At 41.3% G+C, this 26,741-nt stretch overlaps 1 protein-coding gene and 1 long non-coding RNA gene across 3 annotated transcripts in view; one reads left to right on the top strand and one right to left on the bottom strand.

Annotated features, from left to right (window-relative positions):
- The window catches only part of LOC128101839 (uncharacterized), a 46,398-nt gene extending 27,312 nt beyond the window's left edge, over positions 1–19,086 (top strand). The window contains exons 7-9 of one of the 2 annotated variants that reach the window (XR_008215213.1): positions 15,436–16,285; positions 16,977–17,664; positions 18,276–19,086. This is a non-coding gene — a long non-coding RNA (uncharacterized LOC128101839). The remainder of the gene's footprint in view (positions 1–15,435; positions 16,286–16,976; positions 17,665–18,275) is intronic. The other variant, XR_008215214.1, reaches the window with a different exon arrangement.
- On the bottom strand, positions 1,876–2,645 carry LOC128101838 (40S ribosomal protein S17-like). Its single transcript, XM_052725245.1, has one exon. The coding sequence runs from the start codon at positions 2,630–2,632 to the stop codon at positions 2,225–2,227; it is 408 nt and encodes a 135-aa protein (XP_052581205.1). The 5' UTR covers positions 2,633–2,645; the 3' UTR covers positions 1,876–2,224.
- Positions 19,087–26,741: the final 7,655 nt, after the last annotated feature.

Genomic DNA, 26,741 nt, shown 5'->3' with positions numbered 1-26,741 from the left:
TGTTTTCAGTGACATAAAAATTATTTAAGTCTTGGCAATTATGTAACTGTTTAAACTTGTATGTATAAAAGAGTCACATAACAGACTTATTAAAATGCAGAATCCTAGGCCTCATCAATGGAGATTGTAATTGAGGAGATCTGAAGTAAAGCTCAGAATTTTTTTTTGTTTTAATTTTATTAACATTAAAACTTCCATCCATGTGGGATGAGGGAAGAAGGAATAAATCAGATGGTTCAGCTTCTAGGCAAGTTGCAAAATGGCAGAATGAGTCACGAATTACTCTGGAGGAAGTGGGGGTAAAGGAGAGTTTGAGGTGATGTTTGCCAACTCTGGGAGCCTTACTTCTCCTCTGAACTTATTTTTTCATTGACAATTGTGGGAACTTCTTCTACTTAGGAAATTACTTGTAAGATTCCAGGACTTGACTGGCCCATTCACCTTAAACTCTGCTCAAGACAGGTGACTCCCAATGCTGCACAGTGAAGGCAGAGACACAACGTAACATAAACACAGAAACACAAAACATAAGTGTACACTGCCTTATTAATCCAGAGTGTGAAGGAGCGTGTGGCCACAGTGCTGTTCAATGACACTTTTTGTGGCCCTAACATGGTGCATCATGAAGAATAGATGAACTGGAGATCTTGGTTTTATGGGCAAATACAGTGTTTTTTTTTTTGATTGGCGATTTCAAAGCCCAGAAATTTTATTTAAAAGGCTCCTTGGGTATTTCTTTCTGATGAAATAGAGTGTCAAACTAAATTTTGGGAAACCTACCAGGCTCAGTGCTTTGCAAGTTGTCTTGTACATAGCAAAAAGATATTTCAATGTATCAGTTTGGTTTTATGGATGACAACTGAGCAACTAAGACATTGTGGGAACAATGAGTTTAACCAGAGAAATCCGAATTATATAGTGTGAGGTAGAAAGAATTGAGAAATTGAATGTCTGAAAAGGACAGTAAGAAAGTGGAGGGTCACCCAAAGCCCCAGCCCTAGTGGTTAAGTCACCATATGCAGGATATCCCACAGATTGTGCCAAGTGGTTGCTGAGAGAAACTGCAAAGCCAGCTGTTGGCAAGATCTGGAGAGGCTGCCTACCCCAGACTTACCTCAGAATTGTTCTTGTTTGGTGGAGCCAGTGTCATAAAGAGCAGCTGGAAGCTACATCTGTATCTGTCACCATGTCTATCACTACTCTGACTTCTTAATTACTCCTGTAATTTTTGCATTTAGACAACTGTAATTCAGATCCACGTGGAGACGCCTTCAGATAACAGTCAACAGACAGAATATCCTGATGCATTTTAATGCATTGTGAATAACACATCCAGCACACTTCCATCCTGCTGCTTCAGGGCTGAGTGCTGGGCATTGGCTCCACTTGAGTTTCTGTGTATTTCAAGTACACTTCTGAGAGAATTCCAATGGCTTTATTACTGAGAAGGTTGCTACTCTGCAAACCCGAGTATTTTTGTCATGTTGGGAAAATGTGCACTCTGAGATATGTCCTCGAGACAGTCTGTCAGTAATGAATGATTAAAAGACAATACATGTAGATGTGGTATAAATGGAATATATTTAGAGTCGCATCACTAGGGAACATGGCATTTTTCTAGTTCAGCCAGTGGAAAACAAGGAACAGTTATGTGTATACTTAAGATGGATATTCCCAGTTAGCCTCAGAAATGGCCTTGGTGATGAAGCACCACAGCTGCTTGTTGTCTGTTTGCCAGGGAAAGGTGGAGGGTGCTTGGGACAGGATCAACAATGGCCCCTGAGGTATTAACTTTAATACCCAGAGTTTGTAGATATTGCCTTATGGATGCAAATGGAATATTCACTAATATTTTGTAATTTTTATATTTATAAAATATGTCATAACTATAAAAGGAGACTGTAGACGTGGTAGTTAAGGATCTTGAATTGGTAGTTGGGTTTCTGGATATTTGGGTCTGCCCTAAAAACTTTATCAATAAAAATCAGAAGAGTGTTAGATATAGGGATAGGGATGGGAGTAGATACTATAACCACAGAGGCAGAGTTGGGACTGACATGGCCCCAAGTCCTAGAATGCTAGTCACCACCCTAAATGGAAAGAGGTTCTCCATGAGGGCCTCAAAGGAGCATGACCTCTGCTCACACTTGAAGTTCATTCTGGAGATTCCTTTTTTTTTTTTTTAAGTTGTTTTCAGGTTTATTGAAAATATGACAGAACAGATTCAAATGGCTCCACATAGTGTTTTGAAATTCATCCCAGCTGTAGGCTGAGTGACCTGCAGGTTAGAAAGGCTGCCGAAGTCCAGAAGCTTCAGCATTTCCTTGGTGTCAGGATCTACCTCAGTGATCTCCTGATCCAGGGCTGAGACCTCAGGAACATAATTATCTCTCCTTTCTCTCTCTTCTTCCTGCAACTTGATAGAGATAGCTCTCACAGGGCCTCTCTGAATCCTCTTCATCAGCTGCGTGACATCGCTGGCTATCTTGTTGCAGAGTTTCTTGCTGGGGATAATGGCCATCTCTTCGCACACGCACCTGTTGGTGTGGAAGTCATTATCCAGGAGCGTGTAGTACTTCTCGATGATGACCCGGGACACCTTCTTTACAGTCTTGATGTGAATGTGGCCCATGTTGACAGGTCCTGGTAAAAGCCGTTCTGGAGATTCTTTTTTTTTTTTCTTTTGCGATACAATTCAGTTCTACATATCAGTCACGGATTCCCTTGTTCTCCCCCCTCCCACCCCCCCTCACCTTCCCCCCAGCCCACCCCTCATTCCCACCTCCTCCAGGGCAAAGCCTCCCCCGAGGACTGAGATCAACCTGGAGATTCTTAATTTGAATCTTTAGTCTCCAAAATGGAGAACTAATTTCTGTTACTTTAAGTTACCAAGTCTGTGTTGTTATAGCAGCACAAGAAACCAATGTATTCCCCACTTCTGCCATCCATTTTCCCTTCTGTTTGCCTCCATAGTGAGGCTATGGTAGCAAGTAGGATGGCAGTGGCGCTCTCTGAGTCACAGCAAGGAAAAGTTGATTTTCTGGCACTTTATGATTTATGGGGGATCTTGGAATTTGTTTCCTTTGAAAAAACAAGTATGATTGGCAAAATTCCTCCAATTTTGGGGAAAGAAAACACCCTCAATGTCTTATATTTATCCTGGAGCCTTCAAGCCCCCCATTCCTAGGCAAATAAAACGACTCTGTATCTGATTGTATTTATTTTCAGGACTTTGTATCTTTCTTGATATTTCTTGGGGGGAGTGTGGTTGGTCCTATGCTTGATTGTTTTCTTCTTTCTTCTGTTCTAGAAGATCTGTTGAGATGGCTTTGTTGCTGCTGTGAGCTCTTTCCAGTCCCGTGCTTCTGGGAAAGAACCACAACTCTTCCTTCAAGGCTTATGAGCGAGAGTTAGGCAACTTCCCTAAGTTGCCGTTGGAGGACATTATTGCCCATAGTTCCTGAAGCACCATGTTAGTTGAAAATGCATAGCAAAGCACCACAGACTAGGTGCCTTAAATAATATAAATGTATTTTCTCATAATTCTTGAAGCTAGACATTAAGAGGTCAAGGTGTTGTCTGGGCTGAGTTCCTATGAGGCTTTTCTCTTTGATTTACAGATGGACATTCTCCCCTTTTGTCTTTCCACAGACTTCTATTTTTGCCTGTCTTTTCTAGATATCTTTATCATATAAGGAAGCCAATAAATAGAGTTAGGTCTCTCTCACTATGATGTTTTTATTTTAACTTACATACCTCTTTAATGGTCCTTTCTCCAAATGCAGTTACATTCTGGGGCACAGTATGTTGGGATTTTACCCTATGAGCACAATTTAGCACTTAATAGGCTTTATGGATCTCAACTTATGTGCAAAGGTAATTCTTGTGAAGGGCTTGTTGGAGTGGCAAACTCAGTAAGTGCTATGCACTAATCAATGTAATACAATTATTGTTGGCTGATCATAGGGTTTTACAATTACAAAAGTTATACATATACAGTATGACTATTATGAAGTTGTAAATATATGCACATATCTTGGTACCTTAGTAAAATGTTTGTGACTTAATTCAGGTGATATGTCTGGGCTACTTCTTTCTGTTTTCCTCAAACCCATGGATGTATCTAAAACATAAGGTGCATCTTCACAGTTTTCACTAATTCTTCTGTTAGACAATATTTATTGAGGATTTTGTGATAATGTCTTGGTCATAACTCTATGTTACAATTCAGTTTAAATGTCATGTGGAAAGACAAAAGGAGAGAATGTCCATCTGTAAATCAAAGAGAAAAACCTCATAGGAACTCAGCCCAGACAACACCTTGACCTCTTAATGTCTAGCTTCAAGAATTATGAGAAAATACAAGCACAGTGTTTCATTTGGATTGTAGGAAGGGCTCTGTTATGAAAGAACTTATCCACAAATTCTTTGAAGTCCTCCAACATTGGAAAAAGACATGTGTGTTCCCTCCACTTGAATCTTTGCTGACTGTGACATTGGGTTGGTCAACAGGATATGGCAGAAGTGATGCTTTGCTTATACTTTAACTCCTGTCTTGGAACTCTGATCTAGGGGAAGCCAGATGCCATGCAATGGGTCTGACTGCTCTAAGTCCACCATGCTTTCAGGGAGTCCAAGCTAGCTGTGTGAAGAGGGTATAAGAAGAAAGAAACGCAGAAAGTTTTGGCTATTCCAACTAGTCTAGCTAGGTGTAGATGGCTAAATAAAGAAGCTATCTTAGAAATTTCATTCCTAACTGATGCACTGGGAGACAGAGTCTAGGGATTTTATTAGAATACAGAACCAATACCCCCCATACATGGTCCCAGTCAAGCCATCCTAGCTGTCTTCAGCTGATGAAGCTATTCTTAACTCACTGTAGTGCTAACTTGAAAAGTTGTGAGCCCCATAGCTAGTGATTATTTTATGCTACTAGATTTTGTAGTAGTTTCCTAGATAGCAATAGGTAATGTAAGCAGGACTCTGATCTAGCTATGAAAAATAATTAATGAATCGAATATATCATTTTCACATTAATGAACAGGATGCCAGTAGGTACAAAATCCTTAAACAATATCTGTCTGCAAAATCTATTATGTTTCCCAACAACTATGCCTCTTCAGGCTTTAAATCTCACAGTTCCAGCTCTGATGATGAATTGTCTATAGAAAGCACTGATTTTGATCCTTACATAAAACTGCTTCCTGTGTGGGGCTGTTGGTCTCCCGAGGGCTGGCACTGCAATTTGCTACAGTGGCCACCCTCCAATGGCTCTATGGGTCATTACCACATTACTTCAGGCTGCTTACTCAGCCTTCTCTCAACCCATGGTTCCATGCCAGAGTCCTACCTCATTCTGATACTCAGTCTTCTCTGTTAGAGGTCCTGCCCTTCTCTTTTTTTTGTTAATTATTTCTCCCACCTTTTTGTATCACTAGGTCCAAAGACTCCATCAATATATCCACCCCCAATTCTCCTTCATAATCAGTTATAGAAAATTAGCATCACGGAGACATTTAGAATGTGGCTCCTAAGTAAAGGTTTGCACCTGCCTCTTATAATATGACCTTGGAGTCTCCAGGCTTCAGTTTTCTGAACTAGTAATGCAGTGACGTGGTGGTGCATGTATGAGAGTAAAAAGTGTCATTGCACTATATGCACAGAATTGTGCTTGGTGTGTAGCAGATGTACAACAGATGTCATTGGGGTTGTCTTTTAGTATTTATAACATGTATCTTGTAGTATGACAAAACCCTGTTTATTTATGAGCTTGTTTACTAGGTCCTAAGTTCCTGAAAGATTAGTTTTGAATAACATCACCTTCTTAATGTCCTGCACACTGCATGTCATATACAAGGCTTTCAATTGCGTTTTTGAATGAGTGAATGCAACATGAAGGTGGGGTTGATCTGAGAGGAACTGGGAGAGGTGAATATGATCAAAATAGAGTGAATGAAATCCTCAAGTAGTTAGCAAAAATATTGAAAAAATTTAATAATTCTGTTCTGTCCAAAACCATTTTCATGATAGAAAGGTAGCGTGTTAGCCTTTAATCATTGTAGCAAACGACCTGAGATGATCAACTTAGAAAAAGACAAGAATTTTTTGGTTTGTAATTCTGAAGCTATCAGCTCATGATTCATTGGTTGCCTTATTGTTTTAGGTCTGGGTGAGACAGCATCCCATAACTGGGACACAGGTGGAAGCCCAGCTGGTCACCTCATGGCCAGGAAGCAAAGACAGAGAAAGAAGGAGCCTGAGGCCCCACAGCAGCTTTCAGACATACTTTCAATAAACTCAGAACCTTTTACTGGGTCTCATTCTGAAAAGTTCCACATAATTCTGGTAGTGTCCCTGTCCTGTGGAATAAGCTATTCACTCATGAGGCTTTGGGAGAAATTAAACTTGTGAACTACAGCAGGGAGCAAAATTTGCAGCAGATTGACTTCATAGGATCTAATCTTCATTATTATGCAAATTAATAGGATAGAAAGTTGACCGAGAGAACAAGTGTAATGACTGCATTTTTATGTGTGGGTATCATTTATTGCACATGGCAAGAAGAAGAGGCTGTATTCTAATGGTGCTTGGTAAGACAGGGCACTAACAAGCTGGGTCCTGAAGAAATAGGGATTCTGAGATATCAAACCCGAAATACTAAGTATTCATGGAGGGGCTATATACATGAATGAAGAACTATTTATTTACACACAGGATTAACGTTATTTAACAAAGCATTTAAAATGGCATACAGAGAATCGTAATAATTTATTACAATAAAATAAAATGAAATACGGTTGTTGAGTCCTAAACAAAAGTGAAAAAAAAATGAGATTAGAAATGTGGTTTCTCTCTCAAATGCATACTGTGCAGTCCTATAAATTTGATGAGTTAGGACACAGATTTTGATTGTTGTTGAGTTTACCCTTTTTGTATGAAAACCATAAAGCAACTAATTACATGAATCATATGCGAAATAATAATGCTTAGCTGCTAGCATTTACCACTGCTTTCCTAGTACTTGTTGGCACTTTAGTGTGTGATAATTATTAACTCTATATCCTCACATTGATCTTAATATGTTGGTTCAGGGACACATCCAATACAGTTTTGAAGCCATGCAGAGTAATATTTGAAATCAGACATTTAGGTTGCTTCTGTATTTTAAAAACTTACCAGTTATTTAAAGTATGAATGGCTAAATATCATATTAAGAATATTGGAAGGGAGGGTTGACGAGATAGCCTAGTATGTAAAGCACTTGCTACAAAAGCTTGAGGACCTGAGTTCAGATTCCCAGCACCCATATAAAAGGCTGGGTGTGGTGGAACATTGTAGACAAATTTCTAAGTGGTCTTATTAAATAAAAAACACGGAGCCAAATATAGGGGTAAAAGCCTTAGAGATCAGGGAAATAGGAATAGCCACCAGCTAACCTTACCTCACCATGTGGCAGCTTCCGAAGTGAGCTACTTCCTGTCTACCCATGCCTTTATTGCCTTGCTTTTCTGCCCTCTTGTTGGCTCTTAACCCAGCTACATCACTTCCTTGTCACTGTCTGTCTGTACAGACCTCCAGGTCTCTATGGTTGGTACTGGGATTAAAGGCGTGTGTCACCACGCTTGGCTCTGTTCCCTAGTGTGGCCTTAAACACACAGAGACCCTACCTGCCAAGGGATCGATTAAGGGCATGTGCTACCACTGCCTGAATTTTGTGTTTACTTAAAATGGCTTGCTATTTCCTCTGATCTCCAGGCAAACTTTATTTATTAACATATAAATAAAATATCACCACATTTCAGCCAGGCGGTGGTGGCGCACGCCTTTAATCCCAGCACTCGGGAGGCAGAGCCAGGAGGATCTCTGTGAGTTCGAGGCCAACCTGGTCTCCAAAGCGAGTTCCAGGAAAGGCACAAAGCTACACAGAGAAACCCTGTCTCGAAAAACCAAAAAAAAAAAAAATCACCACATTTCAACACAAATAAAATATCACCACAGAATATTCTTATAACCCTAAGGCTGGGGGGCAGAGACAGTAGGATCCCTGGAACTCATTAGCTAGCCTGTGTAGCCAAATAGGTAAGCTGAAGTTCAGTGAGAGGACACCTGAGCTTTCTCTGCTCACTTATGGATATGTGCATGTTCCCCTATATTTACACACATGTGCATACACTATATACAACAAAAATTAAAGAAAATGAAGAAAATGCAAGAAATAGTTCTGTTTGTTCCAGATTTTTCTTGGGATGGTTATCCTGAAATGTAGAGGACTCCTTATCCAGAAGAGGGAAGTAGGTGAATGTTCATCTAAGACAATTCAGAGTGGACCCAGACCAACACCATCAGCCTTCCTGGGTTCTTTTTAGAATGCCAGGTTGTTGGTCCTCCATCCAGGGTAGCTGTACCAGAAGTCCTTAGAATGGAGTCAATCAGTGTATTTTTACAAGTCTCTCAGATATGCAGGTTAGTTTCTTGTCAACTTTATACAAATTAGGGTCACTGGGAAGAGGCAAATTCAGTAGAGAAATTGCCTCCATCCTGAAGGCAAGCCATTCATCTGCCAATGGATGAATGAGAACCAAGATGTCTTCCTTTATATTTTAGACATCAGCCAAGGTTCTGGGAAACAAAAAACAAGTCACAAAAAACCACAAAGTATTCTTGTTCACTCTTTCTTTCTTTGTGTTTAGCACAGTACTTGGTACTTATATTAGGCCCTGTTAAATGAATAAATGAACAGGTGAATGAATGTATATCAAGACTTTTCCATGCCCATGGTTCTAAAGTGAGTGTTTGAATGTGACCCTCAAGCCAATTTTTCCTGCCTCAGCTGAAAAGTCATCTGTCTCTTGCTGTTCTTATACCTCTGGAAACTTGACAAATGGATGTGCACCGGCATTTTCCACTGTACCTCACACACACATTCATCCTCAGATACTTGAAGCAGGTTAAGAGTAGAAGACTGCGTCTAAAATTCACTAAGCTCAGGAAAAAAATGTTGTCAAAGCTAAGAGATTTCTCAGTTATAATATTTAGAATCCTGGAACTCATTTAGCTTCCCCTTGCGGGGGAACATAAGAAACTGGAGAAGGAGGCTGTGGTAAAAGTCCACAAGCCTACGGAACTCTTCTTCACGTCCAGAGGTGCTGCGAAGGGAGTTATGTGAACATTGCCAAGGCTTGCCACGGGGCTTGGACTCGCAACCGGCATCTTTCTTTTTCGGCTGTCTCAGCTATCTGAGATGATTGTTTTTCTTAAGGTTTTTACTTTGGTCAGTGCTTGGCTTGCAAGGGACCTGGACAATTGATTATAAGGGAAGGGATGCCTCTGAGTCTATATTTTTGCTTTAAGCTTCCCTCCTGAGTTTTAGACCATTATAGCAGCTGCGTATCACAGATCTCAACTGGCTCTGCCACAGCTATTTCAAACTACACTTTTCCCCAAATAGAATTTATTCTCTGATCTCAGAAATGAGTTCTACCTTCTAAAGTGCCTGTTGGGATCAAAGACACCGCTTTCCGTGCCATCGCCAGGGCAGAAGTGTAGGTCTGTTCCTCCAAGCTTCCCTAGCACGGATGGTTATAAGTGACATTGATTGATAGTACCCTAGGTGCTAGGTGCTATGCTAAGATCTTTATGTGTTTTTACCACATCAACCAGCACTATTGCCTACAAGGAAGATAGTTATTTTGACTTTATAGATGGGGGGTAATGGCAAAAATACCCTAATGTGTCTTTTTTTCCCTGGAGTCCCTGTTCAGTCAGTCATATGGCAGCTTGAATCATCTTTTAATGTGCAGATTTACATGTGACATGTCCTTTCATAGGATGCTTCACTGGCTTCCCAGTGTCCTTGGAATATAACTGAGGTTCTCTGCTAGGCGTATAGGACTCTTTGGGATCCAGTCACTCAGTGCCTGTCAGTCCTCACTTCTAACGGCTCTTTCCTTGTCTTTCATCTCTATGAAGTAGCCACATTACGATAGATACTTACAATCTCTCAGTATATGTATATTTCCCCAGCCTCATTAAATTCTCTATTTATTCCACAAAGGATTCCAGGGAGCCCATCTTGTGTAGGAACTACTTCAGGCACTGGTAATACTGTAGTGAATAAAATAGGTCAGAGCCCCGACTCTGATGGTATCTGCTTTCTGGTAAAGAGGCCATGTTACTACAGGGAAATAGCCATGTAATACTTTCCTGTCCTGGCCTTGAGTGCTCTGTGGAGAAATAAAGTAGGGTTAAGTTCTAGCTTGGCCTCTGTTGCTGTGATAGACACCATGACCCAGTGAAGCTCGGTCACAGTCCATCACGGAGGGAAGTTAGAGCAGGAACTCAGGCAGGAGCTGAAACAGAGCCTATAGAGGAACACTGCTTACTGGACTGCTCCATCTGCCTAATTCAGCCAGCTCTCTCATATAGCTCAGACCCATCAGCATAGGGATGCCACTGCCCACAGTGGACTGGGCCTTATTACATCAATTAGGAAAATACTGCACAGACATGGCCACAGGCCAATCTGATTCGGGCAATTCTTTGCTTAATGTACCTTTTCTCTAGTTACTTAAGGTTTGTGTCAAGTTGACAGCAGAAACTCATAGTGTCAGTAAGACAGCAGAAAGTGACAGGATTTTATTTTAAATGTAAGGTATTCATAAGCAGTTTACAAGAGTCTTGAGATAGGAACTTGCCAGGAATGGTTAAAGAACATAAGATAGGTCTATGTGGCAGATGTAATGGTCTGGAGGGATGAAGGGCAAAGGAAGTCTCTAACATAATTAAGGAGGTCTTGGGACCATGGCAGAAACACTGGATTTCATTCCAGCTATGCTAGGAGACTATAGAAGTTAGAGATTGGAGGGTGACGGAACTTGATTGACAGTTACATAAGATACAAGACCACAGCGTGACTGTTAAACAGACCACAGTGGGAGTGGAGGTTAGGCTGGGAGACTAGATAAGAGGCTTCTGTGAAGTATTGGTTGCCATTTTAAGAGTTTCCATTCCCCCCTACACCTACCTCTTCACCCTCCTCCGGTGACCATGTTCTGGAAGTATCTGGTGTGAAGTAGCAGGTTGCTATAGGTAGAGGCTGCTGTGAGTCTGCAGAGGGAGGCAGGCAGATTCAGGATCACACAGAATACAATTTACTGTAGATTGTTAGTTAGCTTTTTTTGTCACTGTAACAAATACTTGAGACAATCAATTTATATTCATGGTTTCAGAACTTTCAGTTCATAGTCAGATGGCATCATTGCGTTTGGGTCTGTGGTCTGGGAGAACATTGTGATGGGGTCCTGAGGCAGAGGGAACTGTTGACTTTATGATAGCTGGGAGGAGCCAGGGTCCCCATATCTCCTTCCACAGTAGACCTCCAGTGTCTCAATTTCATACCATGAGGTCTACCTCCTAAACGTTCTACCACATACCAATACAGGCATGGGTTGGGGGCCAACCTTTCAACACATGGTTCTGGGGGCATTTGAGACCCATGCTACTGTAGGGACTAGCTGACAGAAGCAAGGTCAAGGGGAATAGCTAATTCAGTGGATCTCTGTGACTTCTGTCAGAAGGAAGGGGCTTGTGATTTTGCCAGGACAAAAATGACTTTGAAACAAGCCAGAATATATCTGTTTTATCTCCAGCTAACATCATGTATGCCAGGCACATTGCTGCCACTGATGACATCAGATCTTAGTTATAAAGTTATATACACTATATAAGTTATATACACTACTCAGTTTTATGCAACATGCTGGTAAACTATAGGTAAGATAGGTCAGGGTTACTTATGGCAATTGTCATGGTTATGATTCAAGATGGTTGTAGTTGGGTCAAGCTGGGTCTCTATGGTTTTCTACCAAGCTTTATGGACTCATATGCAGAGTATTTATATGAAAAATAACTTCTTCATTAATTTTCTCCTCCATCCTCCTGATGTAGAATCATATCTATCTTTTTTAAAAAATATTTTTATTTTATAATTAACTTAATTTCACATATCATCCACGGATTCCCCCATCCTCCCTCCTCCCACCCCCAGGCCTCCCCCCCCCTAATCCACCCTCCACTCCAACCTCCTCCAAGGCAAGGTCTCCCCTGGGGAGTCAATCCAGCCTGGTAGACTCAGCCGAGGTAGGTCCAGTCCCCTCCTCCCTACACCAAGGCTGAGCAAAGTGTCCCAGCATAGGCCCCAGGCTCCAAAAAGCCAGCCATGCACCAAGGACAGGTCCTGGCTCCATTGCCTGGGGGCCTCCCAAACAGTTCAAGCTAATCAAATGTCTCACTTATCCAGAGGACCTGGTCCAGTTTCATGGGGGCTCCTCAGCCATTGGTTCACAGTTCATGCATTTCCACTAGTTTGGCTATTTGTCCCTGTGCTTTTTTCCAATCATGGTCTCAATATCTCTCGCTCATACAATCCCTCCTCTTTCTTGTCGATTGGACTCCTGGAGCTCCATCTGGGCCTCGGCCATGGATCTCTACATCCACTTCCATCAGACATTGGATGAGAGTTCTATCATGACAGCCAGGGTGTTTGGCCATCCTATCACCAGAGCAGGTCAGCTCAGGCACTCTCTTGACCATTGCCAGTAGTCTATTGTGGAGCTATCCTTGTGGATTTCTGGGGACCTCTCTAGCACTCTGCTTCTTCCTATTCCTCTGGGGTCTTCATTCATCATGGTATCTCCCTCTCCATTCTTCCACTCTGCTCCTGATCCAGCTGGGACCTCCCGCTCCGCTAAGCTCTCTTTCCCCCAACCCTTGCCCTCCATTACTCCCCACCCCCAGTTTGCTCATGTAGATCTCATCCATTTCTCTGTCATTGGGTGATCCCTGTGTCTTACTTAGGGTCCTCTTTACTAGGTAGCCTCCCTGGAGTTGTGAGTTGCAGTCTGGTTATCCTTTGCTTTACATCTAGTATCTACTTATGAGTGAGTACATACCATGTTTGTCTTTCAGAGTCTGGGTTACCTCACTCAGGATGATTTTTTCTAGTTCCATCCATTTGCCTGCAAACCTCATGATGTCATTGTTTTTCTCTGCTGAGTAGTACTCCATTGTGTATATGTACCACATTTTATTTACCCATTCTTCAGTTGAAGTGCATCTAGGTTGTTTCTAGGTTCTGGCTATTACAAATAATGCTGCTATGAACATAGTTGAGCATGTGTCCTTGTGGTATGATTGAGCATTCCTTGGGTATATGCCCAAGAGTGGTATAGCTGGGTCTTGAGGGAGGTTGATTCCCAATTTTCTAAGAAAGTGCCATATTGATTTCCAAAGTGGCTGTACAAGTTTGCATTCCCACCAACAGTGGAGGAGTGTTCCCCTTGCTCTACATACTCTCCAACATAAGCTATCTTCAGTGTTTTTGATCTTAGCCATTCTGATGGGTGTAACATGGTATCTCAGTCATTTTGATTTGCATTTCCCTGATGACTAAGGATGTTGAGCAATGCCTTAAATGTCTTTCAGCCATTTGAGCTTCTGCTGAGAATTCTCTGTTTAGCTCTATAGCCCATTTTAAAACTGGACTGTTGGGTATTTTGATGTCTAATTTCTTGAGTTCTTTATATATTCTGGATATCAGCCCTATCTTTTACAATACTTTATCTCACTCTTTTGTACTCTATTATATACTTTTTGTGTATCTACTTCTCTGGTACAGAATCCATTACTCCACAGGTAACAGAATGACAAATGTATGAATGAATGAATAAACAAATGGACCGATTGTTTGGCTGATGTTAAACATCCACATACTTATTTAGTTGGATAAAGAGGAATCTTTAAATAACACCATTTGTGAGATGACTCATCCCTAACAGGCTTGAGGGCCAGCTGGCCCAAACAAGTAAAAAAGATACTTTCTGAGAGACAACCTGAATCTGCCTAAGGGCCTTAGCAACAGCAGCTGAAACACGATCTGGAGATGACTTGGACCAGTGAGAGGCAGCCATGTCACATCAGCAGATGCATATTCATCAGACCTCCCCCCAGGGTGGGATGGAGGGTATATAAGGCTTGCCTCTTCCTGAATAAACTGAGCTTGTTGTTTCAACATTTTTCCTGAGTCTGTGTGATTTGACTCTGTGCCTACTTGGCCCCCTTCCCCAAAGGGAACAACAACACAGGACCCTGCCACAACCATTCATTAAAATGGCCTCTGTGTGCACAGGTCAACTTTATAACATAATTTACAGCTATGAAAGCATCAGAGATTGGAATTGTTGGAGAAACTTGAATAGTGGAATTAGGAAGTCTTTTAAAGTCCCTTTGACCACTGGAAAATGCTCAAGGCCGCCCCTTCACTGATCAACCTTTTCTCAAAGTTCCTCGCACAGTTTGTAACAGACAAGGGACCAGCATACTTAGGGAAGCCAATATTAGCTCAACAAATAGAAACCGCACCATTTTGATCTTTTGTTTAAGGTTGTCAAGCATTTGTGAAATCCCCACTTCAGCTTCCTGAGGGTGGAAAGTGACTTCCTGGGCCACTCACTTGTACAATAGCCTTCAGCTGGTTTTCTATGCATCCCCACTTCACTTAAAATGAATTTCATATAAGCAAATATCTTGTCTCAAACAAATAATGATTTATTTGGTGAGTGTGCTAAAACATTCTAGGATCCCTTTAACCAGCAAGCCTCTTGAATGTACTTAAAAGGATGCCTTTTGTTAGAAAAAAACCTTTTGTGCAACTCCCAAGGATTTATTATCAATAAAATTTGAGCAGTTATAACTTAGATATTTCTATCAGATATACACTTTTGGTCATTTGTACTTGGGTAAATTCTTCAGATACTGGGTCTGGACACTTGTAAGAGATGCCATATTCTAGCTCTAAGTCTAGACCAATATGTGTAAGTGTAGACCTCGCCATATATGGTTATTGAACTTTGGACATGTGGAACTGAAGAACTGAGGTTTTAGATTAATTAAATTATAGCTAAACTTGAAAAACTGATTCTTGATTTGGTTGTTTGGAGGCTTTAAGTTGGAGTACCCTAGCTGGATGGCTCTACTAGTCCAGCTATAAATTTGATGAGCTTTACAGAGAGAATAACTTTCTGATGAAAATTTAGGGTGCCAATTAAGATGTACTGTAAGTAAAAATTCCACACTGAGTTTAAAGATCTGATTACAAAAAGATGTAAAATATCTCATTAATGCCTTTCATTCTGATTACCTGTTGAAGCAATAGCATTTGCATATGTTGAGTTAAAATATGTTAACAAAATTAATTTCTCTGGTTTATTTTTACATTATAAATGTGATTATTAATATTTTAAATATACATACTTATAATATTTCTTCCAGAAAGTGTTGACTGTCTTCCCATTAGAACTTTATATCCATATCCTGTTGAAGTCGAAAGCACACAGCCCATCATGCTCTTAATCTTGTTCTGTTGTTCCACCTATTTAGACCTATGTTGGACAGCACAAGTTGAAAGCCAGCATTAGAATACTGTCTCCTCAACTTCCTGAATAGAACACTAATAGCACACAGACACTAAGATCAACAGTTAATAAATGGGACCTCATGAAACTGAAAAGCTTCTGTAAGGCAAAGGACATCATCAATAGGACAAAACAGCAGCTTACAGAATGGGAAAATATCTTCAGCATCCCCACATCTGACAGAGGGCTGATTTCCAAAATATATAAAGAACTCAAGAAAGTAGACATAAAAAAAACAAATAATCCATTTTAAAAAATGAGGTGCAGACCTAAACAGAGAATTCTCAACAGAAGAGTCTCAAGTGGCTGAGAAACACTTAAAGAATTGTTCAACATCTTTATCCATCAGGGAAATGCAAATCAAAATGACTCTGAGATTCCATCTTATTCCTGTCAGAATGGCTAAGATAGAAAACACCAGTGACAGCTCATGATGGACAGGATGTGGAGCAAAGGGAACACTCCCCCAGTGCTGGTAGGAAATTAATATGGCAGTTTCTCAGAAAAATGATAATTGATCTACCTCAAGACTCAGCTACATACTCCTGGGTATATATCCAAAGGATGCTCACTAATGCCACAAGGACACTTGCTCAACTATGTTCATAGCAATTTTATTAATAATAGCCAGAACTTAGAAATAATCTAGATGTCCCTCAACTGAAGAATGGGTAAAGAAAGTGTGGTTCATTTACACAATGGAGTATTACTCAGCTGATAAAAACAATGACATCATGAAATTCTAAGACAAATGGATGGAACTAGAAAAAAAATCATCCTAAATGAGGTAACCCAGACCCAGAAAGACAAACATGGTATGTACTCATTTATAAGTGGATATTATCTGTAAAATAAAGGATAACCATGTTGCAATCCACAGAAACTAGAGAGGCTAGGTAGCAAAGAGGACCCAAGGAAGCATTTGGATTTCCCTGGGAAGGAGAAATAGAAAAGATTTTGTGGGTGGAGTGGGGGAAGGTGGGGATGGGAACATGAGGGATCAGGTGGGGCTGGTTGTAGTGGGAGAGTACTGAAAGAACTAACTGGAAAGGGGGTCATTTCAGGGTCAGGTAGAAACCTAGTGCAAGGGAAACTCCCAGGAATCTACAAAGATGATCCCAGCTAAGCAGGATTTCCTAGCAAAAGCAGATAGATACCCTGAATTGACCACTTCCTGTGACCAGGCATGACTACCAGTGGGGGGATTGGGACACCAACCCAACCACAGACCTTTGACCCATAGCCTGTCTGGTATGTGGGATGTGCTGGGGTAAGGGTAACAGAGAGAATGTGAGAGTGTTCAACCAATGACTGGTCCAGCCTGAGACCCATGCCGGGAGAGTGAACCCAACCCTGACACTTCCTGGAGCACTAAGACCCAGAGGATAGATGACCCTGAGACCTAGGATAAAACCAAACATGACTAGAGAAAAAAAAGTCAATGTAATGATGCCCAACGATATTCTGCTATACTCATAGATTGGTGTCTATCTCTGTCTTCATCAGAGAGACTTCACCCAGCAACTGGTGGAAACAGATGCAGAAATCCACAGTCAAACGTTCGACCAAGCTCAGGGAATCCTGCTGAAGAGAGGGAGGAACAATTGTAGTAGCCAGAGGAATCAAGGACACCACAAGAAAATCTACAGAATCAACTAACCTGGGACCATAGGAGCTCACAGAGATTGAATTGACAACCAAGAACCCTACATGGGACTGACCTAGGCACTCTGCGTATATGTTACAGTTGTGTAGCTTGGTCTTCTTGTGGCACTCCTAGCAGTGGGAGCAGGGGCTGTCTCTGACTCTTTTTCTGGGTTTTGGGACCCTACTTCTAATACTGGGTCACCTTGCCCAGCCTTAGTGCATGTGGAAGTGCTTAATCTTACTGTATCTCGATATGCCATGTTTTGTTGATATTTATGGGAGACCTGCCCTTTCCTAAACAGAAATGGAGGAGGAAATCGATGGGGGAGGAGGAGACTGGGAGGAGAGGGAAACTGCAGCTAGGATGTAAAATGAATAACAACTAACTAACTAACTATGAAATAAAACAGCTTATCTTGAAAGAATTGAAAAAAAATAAAGAATATTGTCTCCTGCTTAGTCTGTTTCTAAGGATACAGAGACTACCCACCTTAAAGACATCTTCAAGTCACTCTTGATTTGGGAATCTGAAATCACAACTTTGATGGTAAGTTGTTGGCCTGGAACTTCAAGGTCATTCAGGTGAGATAGCCATTCCGTAATCCAAAGCCTCACTTGGGGAAAGAGCCTTGCAGAGGACCATGATGTATAACACGGAGAGTAGCCCTGGGCAGAGCTGTGGAGCCTGAGAAGGAACATAGGGGGTGCATTATCCCTGTGAAATTTTATCAGTTCCATTCGTATATTGACCATAACCTTCCTTCATCTGAGATAGTGCGAGAGGATTTGTTTGTTTATTTATTTACTTTTGAGATCAGGATTGCAGTGTTTCCCCTCCCCTTTTCTCCTTCCAAAGCCTTCCACATATATACCTCTCTTTGCTCTCCTTCAAATCCTTGGTTTCTTTTTCATTAATTGTTATTATATGAATATACATACACATGTATATATATTCCTATATCCGTATAGAATATGCTTAGAATCTGCTTAGTCTGTATATTATGTATGTACGTTTTCAGGGTTGACCATTTGACATTTGATATTGGATAACTGATTGTTGTGATCTTCTCTGGGTGAGACTATTTCTCCTGCCCTCAACATTCCTTAGTTGCCCAGCATAATTCTTAACAGCCTCAACATTTGTCCTTATACCCACAGATAAGTGCAGTATTCCCTACTCATCAAGGAAACTTGCAACAGACAGAAACGACTACAGAAAACCACAGTCAATCAAAATGCAGAGTTGTGGAGCCCAGTTCCAATGGATACATCTGTGAGACACTCCCACACTTAAGGCTCAGGCAACATGGCAGAAGAAAGGGGAAAAAGATTGTAAGAGCCAGAAGATCGAGGAGTTTGCTGTGAGATGTGTCTCCTAGTAATGTCAGAAGCTGCACTCATAAAGTTTCATCGATATGACTGTCCAAGCATGAGCGGAACAAGGACAACATCAATAGACATACCAAAGTGGAAGGGAAAAGCCCAGGAGGCCTCAACCCTGTACAAAGACCTACAGGACTTCTGTTTCCTGAAGTTTCCTATTTTCACGCATGTATACACGATTAGGGAAATGCATTAAACATTCGCCGCAATCAAAAGCCATGAGAATATGCAGTATTGAAAGAGAAATGAGCTGCATATGAAAAAGAATGTGCTTTGGAAGAAGAACTAGTGCAGCCCTCAAACTGTGGCTGGGGTCATTGTTGGATTCTGATATATTTCCTAGGGAATCTTCGTAGTCTCAAAACTACTGCCCAGTGATACTGAGCCATCACTTTTCTTTCTTGTTGTGGTTTTCTGAATTTGACTGGGTTTCTTTAGAAGTGATGCAATATGTGACAGTAATGGATTAAAAATGAAAGCAGATATGAGATTCCAGATGTCTGTCATTAAACTATACAGTGAAGAGCTTTATAAATATGGAAAAGAACTCTACTCTTCTCAATACTTTTTGATTCTGAAAATTAGCTGTTTTCCATAAGCCTTATGTTAACAATAAAAGTTTTTTTAAACATTTAAAAGTTTTTCTATTTTAGTTGCTAATATGATGAACCTAAATAGATACGTCCCACAGAAACATGGTGAAACACACCTATAATCCCATCATTCAAGATGCTGAAGCAGAAGAATCACAAAGAATTTAAGGCTAGTTTGGGTTTCATAGCTAGACTCTTTCTCAGAATAAAGTAAAACAAAACTCAAACCAAACATCTTGCGGGAGTCTTCAGTAATCTTTAAGAGTAAAAATGACAGTCTGGGAGAGGTGTTAAGTGCTTGCCATGTGAGTATGGGGACTGGAGTTAGGATTCACAGATCCAAAGTAAAAATGCCAGGTTGGTGTGGTGGGCTTCCTGAAATTCCAGCCTGGGAAGGTGGATCCCCAGAGCAAGCTGGCTAGTGAGATTAGCCACATGAGGAAGCTCTGGGTTTAACTGGGATACACTATCTGACCGAATAAGGTAGAAGAACAGTGATGAGTCCAGGCCTTCTCTTGGACACACAAGCACACACGTGCCCACACACATGTGAGCACATATACACACACTCATACCCCCCCTCCCCCACGAAAATGGAAAAGAAAAAGAATGCCATGATTCCAAGTTGAAAATTGTTAAGGTAAATGAGGAGCGTTCGTAAATGAATGAGTTTGGAGCTGCTTGAAAGTTGATGCTGCATTCACAATGCCTATGTGTACATTGCAGCTATTCAAGAGTGTGATTACAATAGTTTTCAACCCTAGCATCAAAGTCAGCCTATTGGACCAAAAATAATGACAGCATCCCAGGTTTCTGTCCCCAGATGCTTAAATCAGAAGGCCTGGGAAGACATCTAGAAATCTGTGCCTTTGGAAAGAGCCCCAGGAATTTCTTTATATATCTTATGAAGAGCATCAAAGAAAAGATACCACTTATTACAAAGAAATTCAGGAGATAAAAACAAGCGAAATTGCTTGCTGCAGTCTGACTCTGGCTTTCTTCTGGCAAGTCTATTGAGAAATAAAGTAGTACGAGGTAGATTGTCCAGCTCAGGTGGTCACATCAGGGGCCATGTACTCCTCTGACTGCTTCCCTGATGCCCTGTCATGGAGCTTCCTGAGCCAAGCAGGTTCTCAAGGGCACACCCCAAAGGCAGGAGCCAGGTTCTCAAGCACACCCCAAAAGCAGGAGCCAGGTTCTCAAGGCACACCCCAAACCCAGAAACCCGGTTCAGCTTTAGGAAGATGAGATGGTGCAGTCCCTACAGACTCAGGCATTGGAACTTGCTTTACTTAGGCTCTTTAAAAATTTCCCATGACTGCATTTAATAAACACCTTCTAGAATTCATTAGTTTTCTTTTTTTACTTTAAAAAATGTTGATATGGCCGGGCGGTGGTGGCGCACGCCTTTAATCCCAGCACTCGGGAGGCAGAGGCAGGTGGATCTCTGTGAGTTCGAGGCCAGCCTGGTCTCCAAAGTTCCAGGAAAGGCGCAAAGCTACACAGAGAAACCCTGTCTTGAAAAAACCAAAAAAAAAAAAAAATGTTGATATGTGTTGAGAACCAATTCAATTTCATATATTTGTTATTTCAATTTCTTTACACTAGGTTTAAATTAAACCTTGTCCACTCAAATCAACTTATAAAATACACCAATATATTACCATAGTATTTTAATTAATCTTTTTCTCTTAAATTTTAATATATTTTCAGTAAAATAGTCATCTTGTTTTGTTTTGATTTTTTAAAATTATATAATTTAGTGCTCCGTAAACATTGTAAAGAAGCTGAATGATACACTGGCAAGTACCATTTTTTGATAGTTACACCTGGGTAGCTCTTGAGCTAGTACAAGGGAGAAAGTAAACATTTAATTTGATTTAAATTAATGCACTTAATCCAATAGTAGCCACTACTAGCTGGTGATCACTACAAATTCTGTTTCTCCCTTTTGTCTTCTTATTTAACATTGGGAAAATCCTCCACATGCTTCATACCGTTTCTGAGAAGGAGAAGGTATGAGAGAGGAACTGGTTAAGAGGCAAGCTTGTGTGGAACTAGCATGAGTCAGGAGACTTCGATCCTGGGGCTAAACTCTCTACCAACTGTGAGACTTCATGAATTACCTATCCCTCATCTTAGCAACAGAATTTCAGAATTCAGAATCAGCCAGGAGGGTGAAACATGCCTTTGAAAACAGGCGCTGAGACTGAGAAATAGTTTCTCTACCCAGTGATGTCCTGGAGTCACAGATCTCCCTCCTTTGTCTATCCTTTATCTAGTGACTACATTGGTTTTGTTTTTCATTTTCATTTTCCTATGGTTTAGTGTCTACTTCCTAGTTCAGTTTGAAAGGCAGTGCTAACTGCATTTTGCCCAGTCCAGGTCTTTCTCTCCTGTCATAGATAAACATATTTTCATGGGCTTTCTGATGTCACTAGGTGGTGACTGACTGTCCAAGTGTTCTTATGTCATTGGCCCCCCCCCCCCCATCCCCGTCCCCCAGCCTTCGGTGAGAAAGTAAGAAGTGACATACTGCCACCTAGTGTCTAGAGTCATTAGAAATCTTGATTTATAATGTATTAGAGTCCTAAACTATGTATATATTATTAGTTCACATATGTTATTATGTGCTATTAATACATACATATTATTTTGTACCTATTATGATATAAATATTGTTAGTCATGTTTTACAGATGAGAAAAATGGATCCAAAAGACAAAATAGTGATCTTTGGGAGAGCTGAGCCTGGCAATGGGTCCCACATGATTTATATTCCATCATATCACATGGCTACCAGTTATATATAGGAACACCCATTCTATGTATAACCTCACTGGGCTTCTCTAAGTACATGTGTGTCTCTGTGTGCTCTGTGTGTGTAAGCATGTTCATGTGTATGCATGCATGTATGTATTGAGAGAGAGGGGAGAGAGAGAGAGAGAGAGAGAGAGAGAGAGAGAGAGAGAGAGAGAGAGAGAGAGAGAGAGAGAAGCAATGAAATGTGAAGGCTGGGTCTGGAGCTATAAAATAAAAGATCACAAATATCATAAATGAACTTGAGATTATGGCTTATAAACACTCCATCAATTGATCATCAGACGAGCAGCTGGGAGATCAGAGTAATAACTGGATGCTTCAGTCAGATACTCAAGACCCTTTCAGGGCAAGTAGTCAAAACATAATGTCGTGGGGGTAATGAAAGGCGAGGGTCGAGGGAAAGAGAGCTTGGGGGAGCGGGAGATCCCAGCTGGATCAACAACAGAGAGGGAGAACAAGGAATAGGAGACCATGGTAAATGAAGACCACATGAGAACAGGAAGAAGCAAAGTGCTAGAGAGGCCCACAGAAATCCACAAAGATACCCACACAACAGACTGCCGGCAATGGTCGAGAGACAGCCCGAACTGACCTACTCTGGTGATGGGATGGCCAAACACCCTAATTGTTGTGCTAGAAACCTCATCCAACTACTGAGGGATCTGGATGCAGAGATCCATGACTAGGCCCTGGGTGGATCTCTGGGAGTCCAATTAACGAGAATGAGGAGGGTTTATATGAGCGAGAATTGTTGAGACCAAGGTTGGATAAAGCACAGGGACAAATAGCCAAATGAATGGAAACACATGAACTATGAACCAATGGCTGAGGGGTCCACACTGGATCAGGCCCTCTGAATGGGTGAGACAGTTGATTGGCTTGATCTGTTTGGGAGGCATCCAGGCAGTGGGACCAGATCTTGTGCTCATTGCATGAGTTGGCTGTTTGAAACCTGGGGCCTATGCAGGATTGTTTGGCTCGGCCTGGGAGGAGGGGACTAGACCTACCTGGACTGAGTCTACCAGGTTGACCTCAGTCTGTGGGAAAGGCTTTGCCCTGGAGGAGATGGGAATGGGGGGGGGCGTTGGGGGGAAGGTGAGGGGGACGGGAGGGGGGAGAACAAGGGAATCCGTGACCGATATGTAGAACTGAATTGTATTGCAAAATAAATTAAAATAAATTAAAAAAAAAAAAAACATAATGTCATCAGATTCTAAATGTCTACATTGGTGATTGTTGCTTTTGGGGTGTCATTTTGCTGTTAGCAACGGCTTGTGAGATAGCTGTGACATATGCCTGTGAAGGGATCAGTGCACATTCATTCAGTGGCTGCAGGAGTTCTAGCAGGAATGACAGTGAGTTTTCATCTCATATGCCAATTCTAATTGATTGGTGGTAGCTCTTTGGAGAAATAGACTACACAGAGAAGTAATTGATGGCATCTCCAGGATTCTGTGGGAGTGAGTCATTAATTGATTAGTAATATCTGCTATGAGGACTAGATTATAAAGTTTTAGGGCAAGGACTGGTTTATGGCTGTTGTATTTACTGCTGTACTTAAGATGATAGTCTGCACATAAATTTTTTTTTTTGGTGATATACATTGGAGGAAAGGAGATGATGTCATAAAAGTCAAGTGAATGCCATTTTTGCTTGCCTGGTGAGAAGCCATAGGATGCCTCCAGGGACAGCAAGTGGATCTGCCTCAATTCCTGGAAAGTTGTTTCTCTAGCTGTGGTACTCTTCCATGATGGAAGGGTGATTCGGCAGCTGGAGGTGGTATTTCAAGGAGCCCCAATCACCAGTCCGCACCTGAACCTGATGCTTTTGGTACTGATACTGTGATTAATTTTCACTGCTCGGCTGCAGGATTCCTTTGTTCTGTGGGCTCCTCCTCCTCTCTGGATCATCAATTTACACTCCCTATAGTCTGAACTAATGACTTTCCTCCAACTCACAGCTAGCCTGAACATATTGGGGAAAAAAGAGCTACCTCTTAAAAGAATTATTACTCTGTTCTAGACATTGTAGTCCATATGCAGTACAGTTTGCCTTTGATGTCCGTGGGACTTCCAACTGTGGATTCACCTAATGACTGACTGAAAACATTTGGAAATATTTGTACTGAACAGGCACAGCTCCTTGTCCTTGTCATTGTTCCTGGAACAATACAATACAAAAACTATTGATATTACATTTATATTGTGGCAAGCACAATGAGCAATTTAGATAGGATTTAAAGTACATTGGAGGATGTGGGCTATATGGACATACAATGTATGCAAATGTTATACCTACAGGGTTTGGTGTCTGTGGGGAATCTGAAACCAGACTTTTGTGAATACTGGGGGCTGACTGTATGTCATTTAATCACCATGAGAGCTTGAGAGCTTGGTGTTACTGGACCACTAGGGACTCACATTCAACCATTTCCTATTTAATGAGTCTGTGACTGACTCATAGACTCTGATATCTGAGAATATTGTGGATTTCCCTCAAGCAGGTTATAGTCTCCCTCATCTAAGTAGATGATTCTTCTCTTTCAGTCTACAAATAGAAGTTCGTAGCTCAGCTTACTAACTCAGAGTGAACCATTCACACTGGTGCTAGAAAATTGCTTGCTCCAACCACAGGGACACTTCCTTCCTTGGCCTCCTAGATAGAAGTCCAGTACTTGTGACTTCCTTTACTTCATCCTGTGTTGAAGGTTCTGTCAAGTCATCATCAGTCTACTTTACAGCATATCTAACTAGATTCTCATTCTCCAGGAAGCCACTAATGGATTTCTTTTTTAGTCTTTGGAAACTCATTCTAGTTAGTACTTTTTTTGTTTGTTTAGTTTTGATACAGAAACTCTCTATATAACCCTGGGTGGCCTCAAACTCATAGAGATCTACTGATCCCTGAGGGATAGGACTAAAGTTGTGCGCCACAACACCCACCTCTAAATTTTACTAACTTTTTTTTAACATGTCTAGTCTAGATTTCTCTGTATTCATTTGGGTCAATCCTTTATGCCCTTTTACCACGAAAAGAACTACCAATTTTCAACCCCTCTTCACATTTTATGTAGTTGAAAATCTATCTCATCTTTATTTGCTTTACTGAATTAGTAAAACAGCAATTCTTTTTTTTTTTTACTTCATCTTCTGTCCTAGACTTTTGTGTTAATATTTTATAATTGTCATAAGAAATGACCACAAACTCACTGACTTGGACAGAAAATGATTATTTTATTCTCCTGGAGCTTAGTGGTCTACAGTTACCCTGGGCCAAAATCAAGGTGGTTTCTTCTGGAAACGCTGAGGAGAACCTGTTCCTTCACATTTCTCAGATTCTTGAGGTCCCTGGGCTGCCTTGGCTTGTACTCTCATCCTCCATGTTCTAGCATCACTCCAAATTCCAATCTCTTCTTCTTGCCTTCTTTTCTTGCGGTGGACTCCTCTGAGACTCCCATGATCACATCAGGACCATCCATTCAACCCAAGGGAAATATATCCTCTAAGATATAATTTGACAGAATTTCTTTTGACATTTGTAGGTTCCAAGAATGTGAATATGGGCATGGCTAGGGAACCAGTAATCAGATGACCACATATTCATATTTACAGATTGGAAGAGAGTTCTGTTCAGAATATCACATGGCAATTCTGTTTCGTCAGTAGCACCACCTTCCACCAATTACCTTACTAAACAAATTCCTAAACATGAGGAATAGTAAGGTCAGAAATCAACATGTCAGGATACATGTTCAAGGTCTCATAGTAAAGGAAGAACAAGAGTAGACCCTCCAGTCCTCAGGTCAGTGTTCCTTCAACTATATTGATCTTTTCTTTGAGAAGAATTGCTCATTTTATTCACATAATTAACCATCCATGCAGTAATTAATTACCTCTTCAGTGTAGATAATTAAGGAGTTTAGTCCTAGGGAATAATCATATAAGCACAATACTATAGATTATGGCACGACACCATAACAAAGGAGGGACGTAACTTAAGAGGGACGAGATGCCTATTTTTCTTTAGAGTCAGTCAGATGTGGACTGGAGGACACTCAGGAGAGCTGGGCATTTCTAGCTACAGAAACAGAACAGAAGTAGGGCAGTGCATACAAGATCATTGGTGGATGAAAAGACCACGATGAAAGGGAGACTCTGTGAAGTTCATGACTTTTGGAATGCACATCTCGAGGGTTAGCCGTGAGGTGGCTGGACTGGTGTGGAAGATTGAAGTACCCATAATTTTGCTTTTGTTTTTTAAACATACTACTCCCATTTTCATTTTCTGATACAGAGAGTATTTCTCCAAGTCCTTGAGACTGATAGCACTGTCCCTATTGATGTCCTATCACCTGTCATTGGAGTGCGGCTAGAGAAGGGCCAGTGAAGTCTTCTCTCAGGTTGACAGTTGCTCACTGGGTGAAAAACATCTTCCTGTGTAGTGGGTAGCCATTCCAGCTTTGATCTGGAAGTTCCAACCCATTGAGGCTTCAGTAACTGTCACACCTATAAGGCGGGGCTGAGAGAGGACCCTGAAGACCCGAGATCCAGATGGGCTGGCTCTCTTGGTTTCTGGACCCAGGATGCTGAAAGTAGACTAAGTAGAGTTCTCCAGAGAACACCTCTGGACTGTGCTACACCTTTCCCAGACCCTGCAACCTATCCCTTCACTTGTAAGTTACCCCACAAAATAAACCTCCCTTTTAACTATGTGGAGTGGCCTTAATAATTTCACCAATATTCCTGTTTGTGTAGGAGGTGAGCTGGAAGGAGGTGGGTTAGGAGCCACTGGCTGGCACCTTCCACCCTAATAGAATCTGTATGTGA

The sequence above is a fragment of the Peromyscus californicus genome, unplaced genomic scaffold (assembly GCF_007827085.1).
Source record: "Peromyscus californicus insignis strain IS unplaced genomic scaffold, ASM782708v3 Scaffold_7__1_contigs__length_154581171, whole genome shotgun sequence".
Taxonomy (NCBI): Eukaryota; Metazoa; Chordata; class Mammalia; order Rodentia; family Cricetidae; genus Peromyscus; species Peromyscus californicus.
The sequence above is the reverse complement of the archived record's forward strand: the minus strand, read 5'-3'. Positions and strand labels throughout refer to the sequence as shown.

Bases quoted from the DNA above. Each gene is read 5' to 3' on its own strand.
- LOC128101838 (XM_052725245.1), bottom strand. From the start codon at position 2,632: ATGGGCCACATTCACATCAAGACTGTAAAGAAGGTGTCCCGGGTCATC.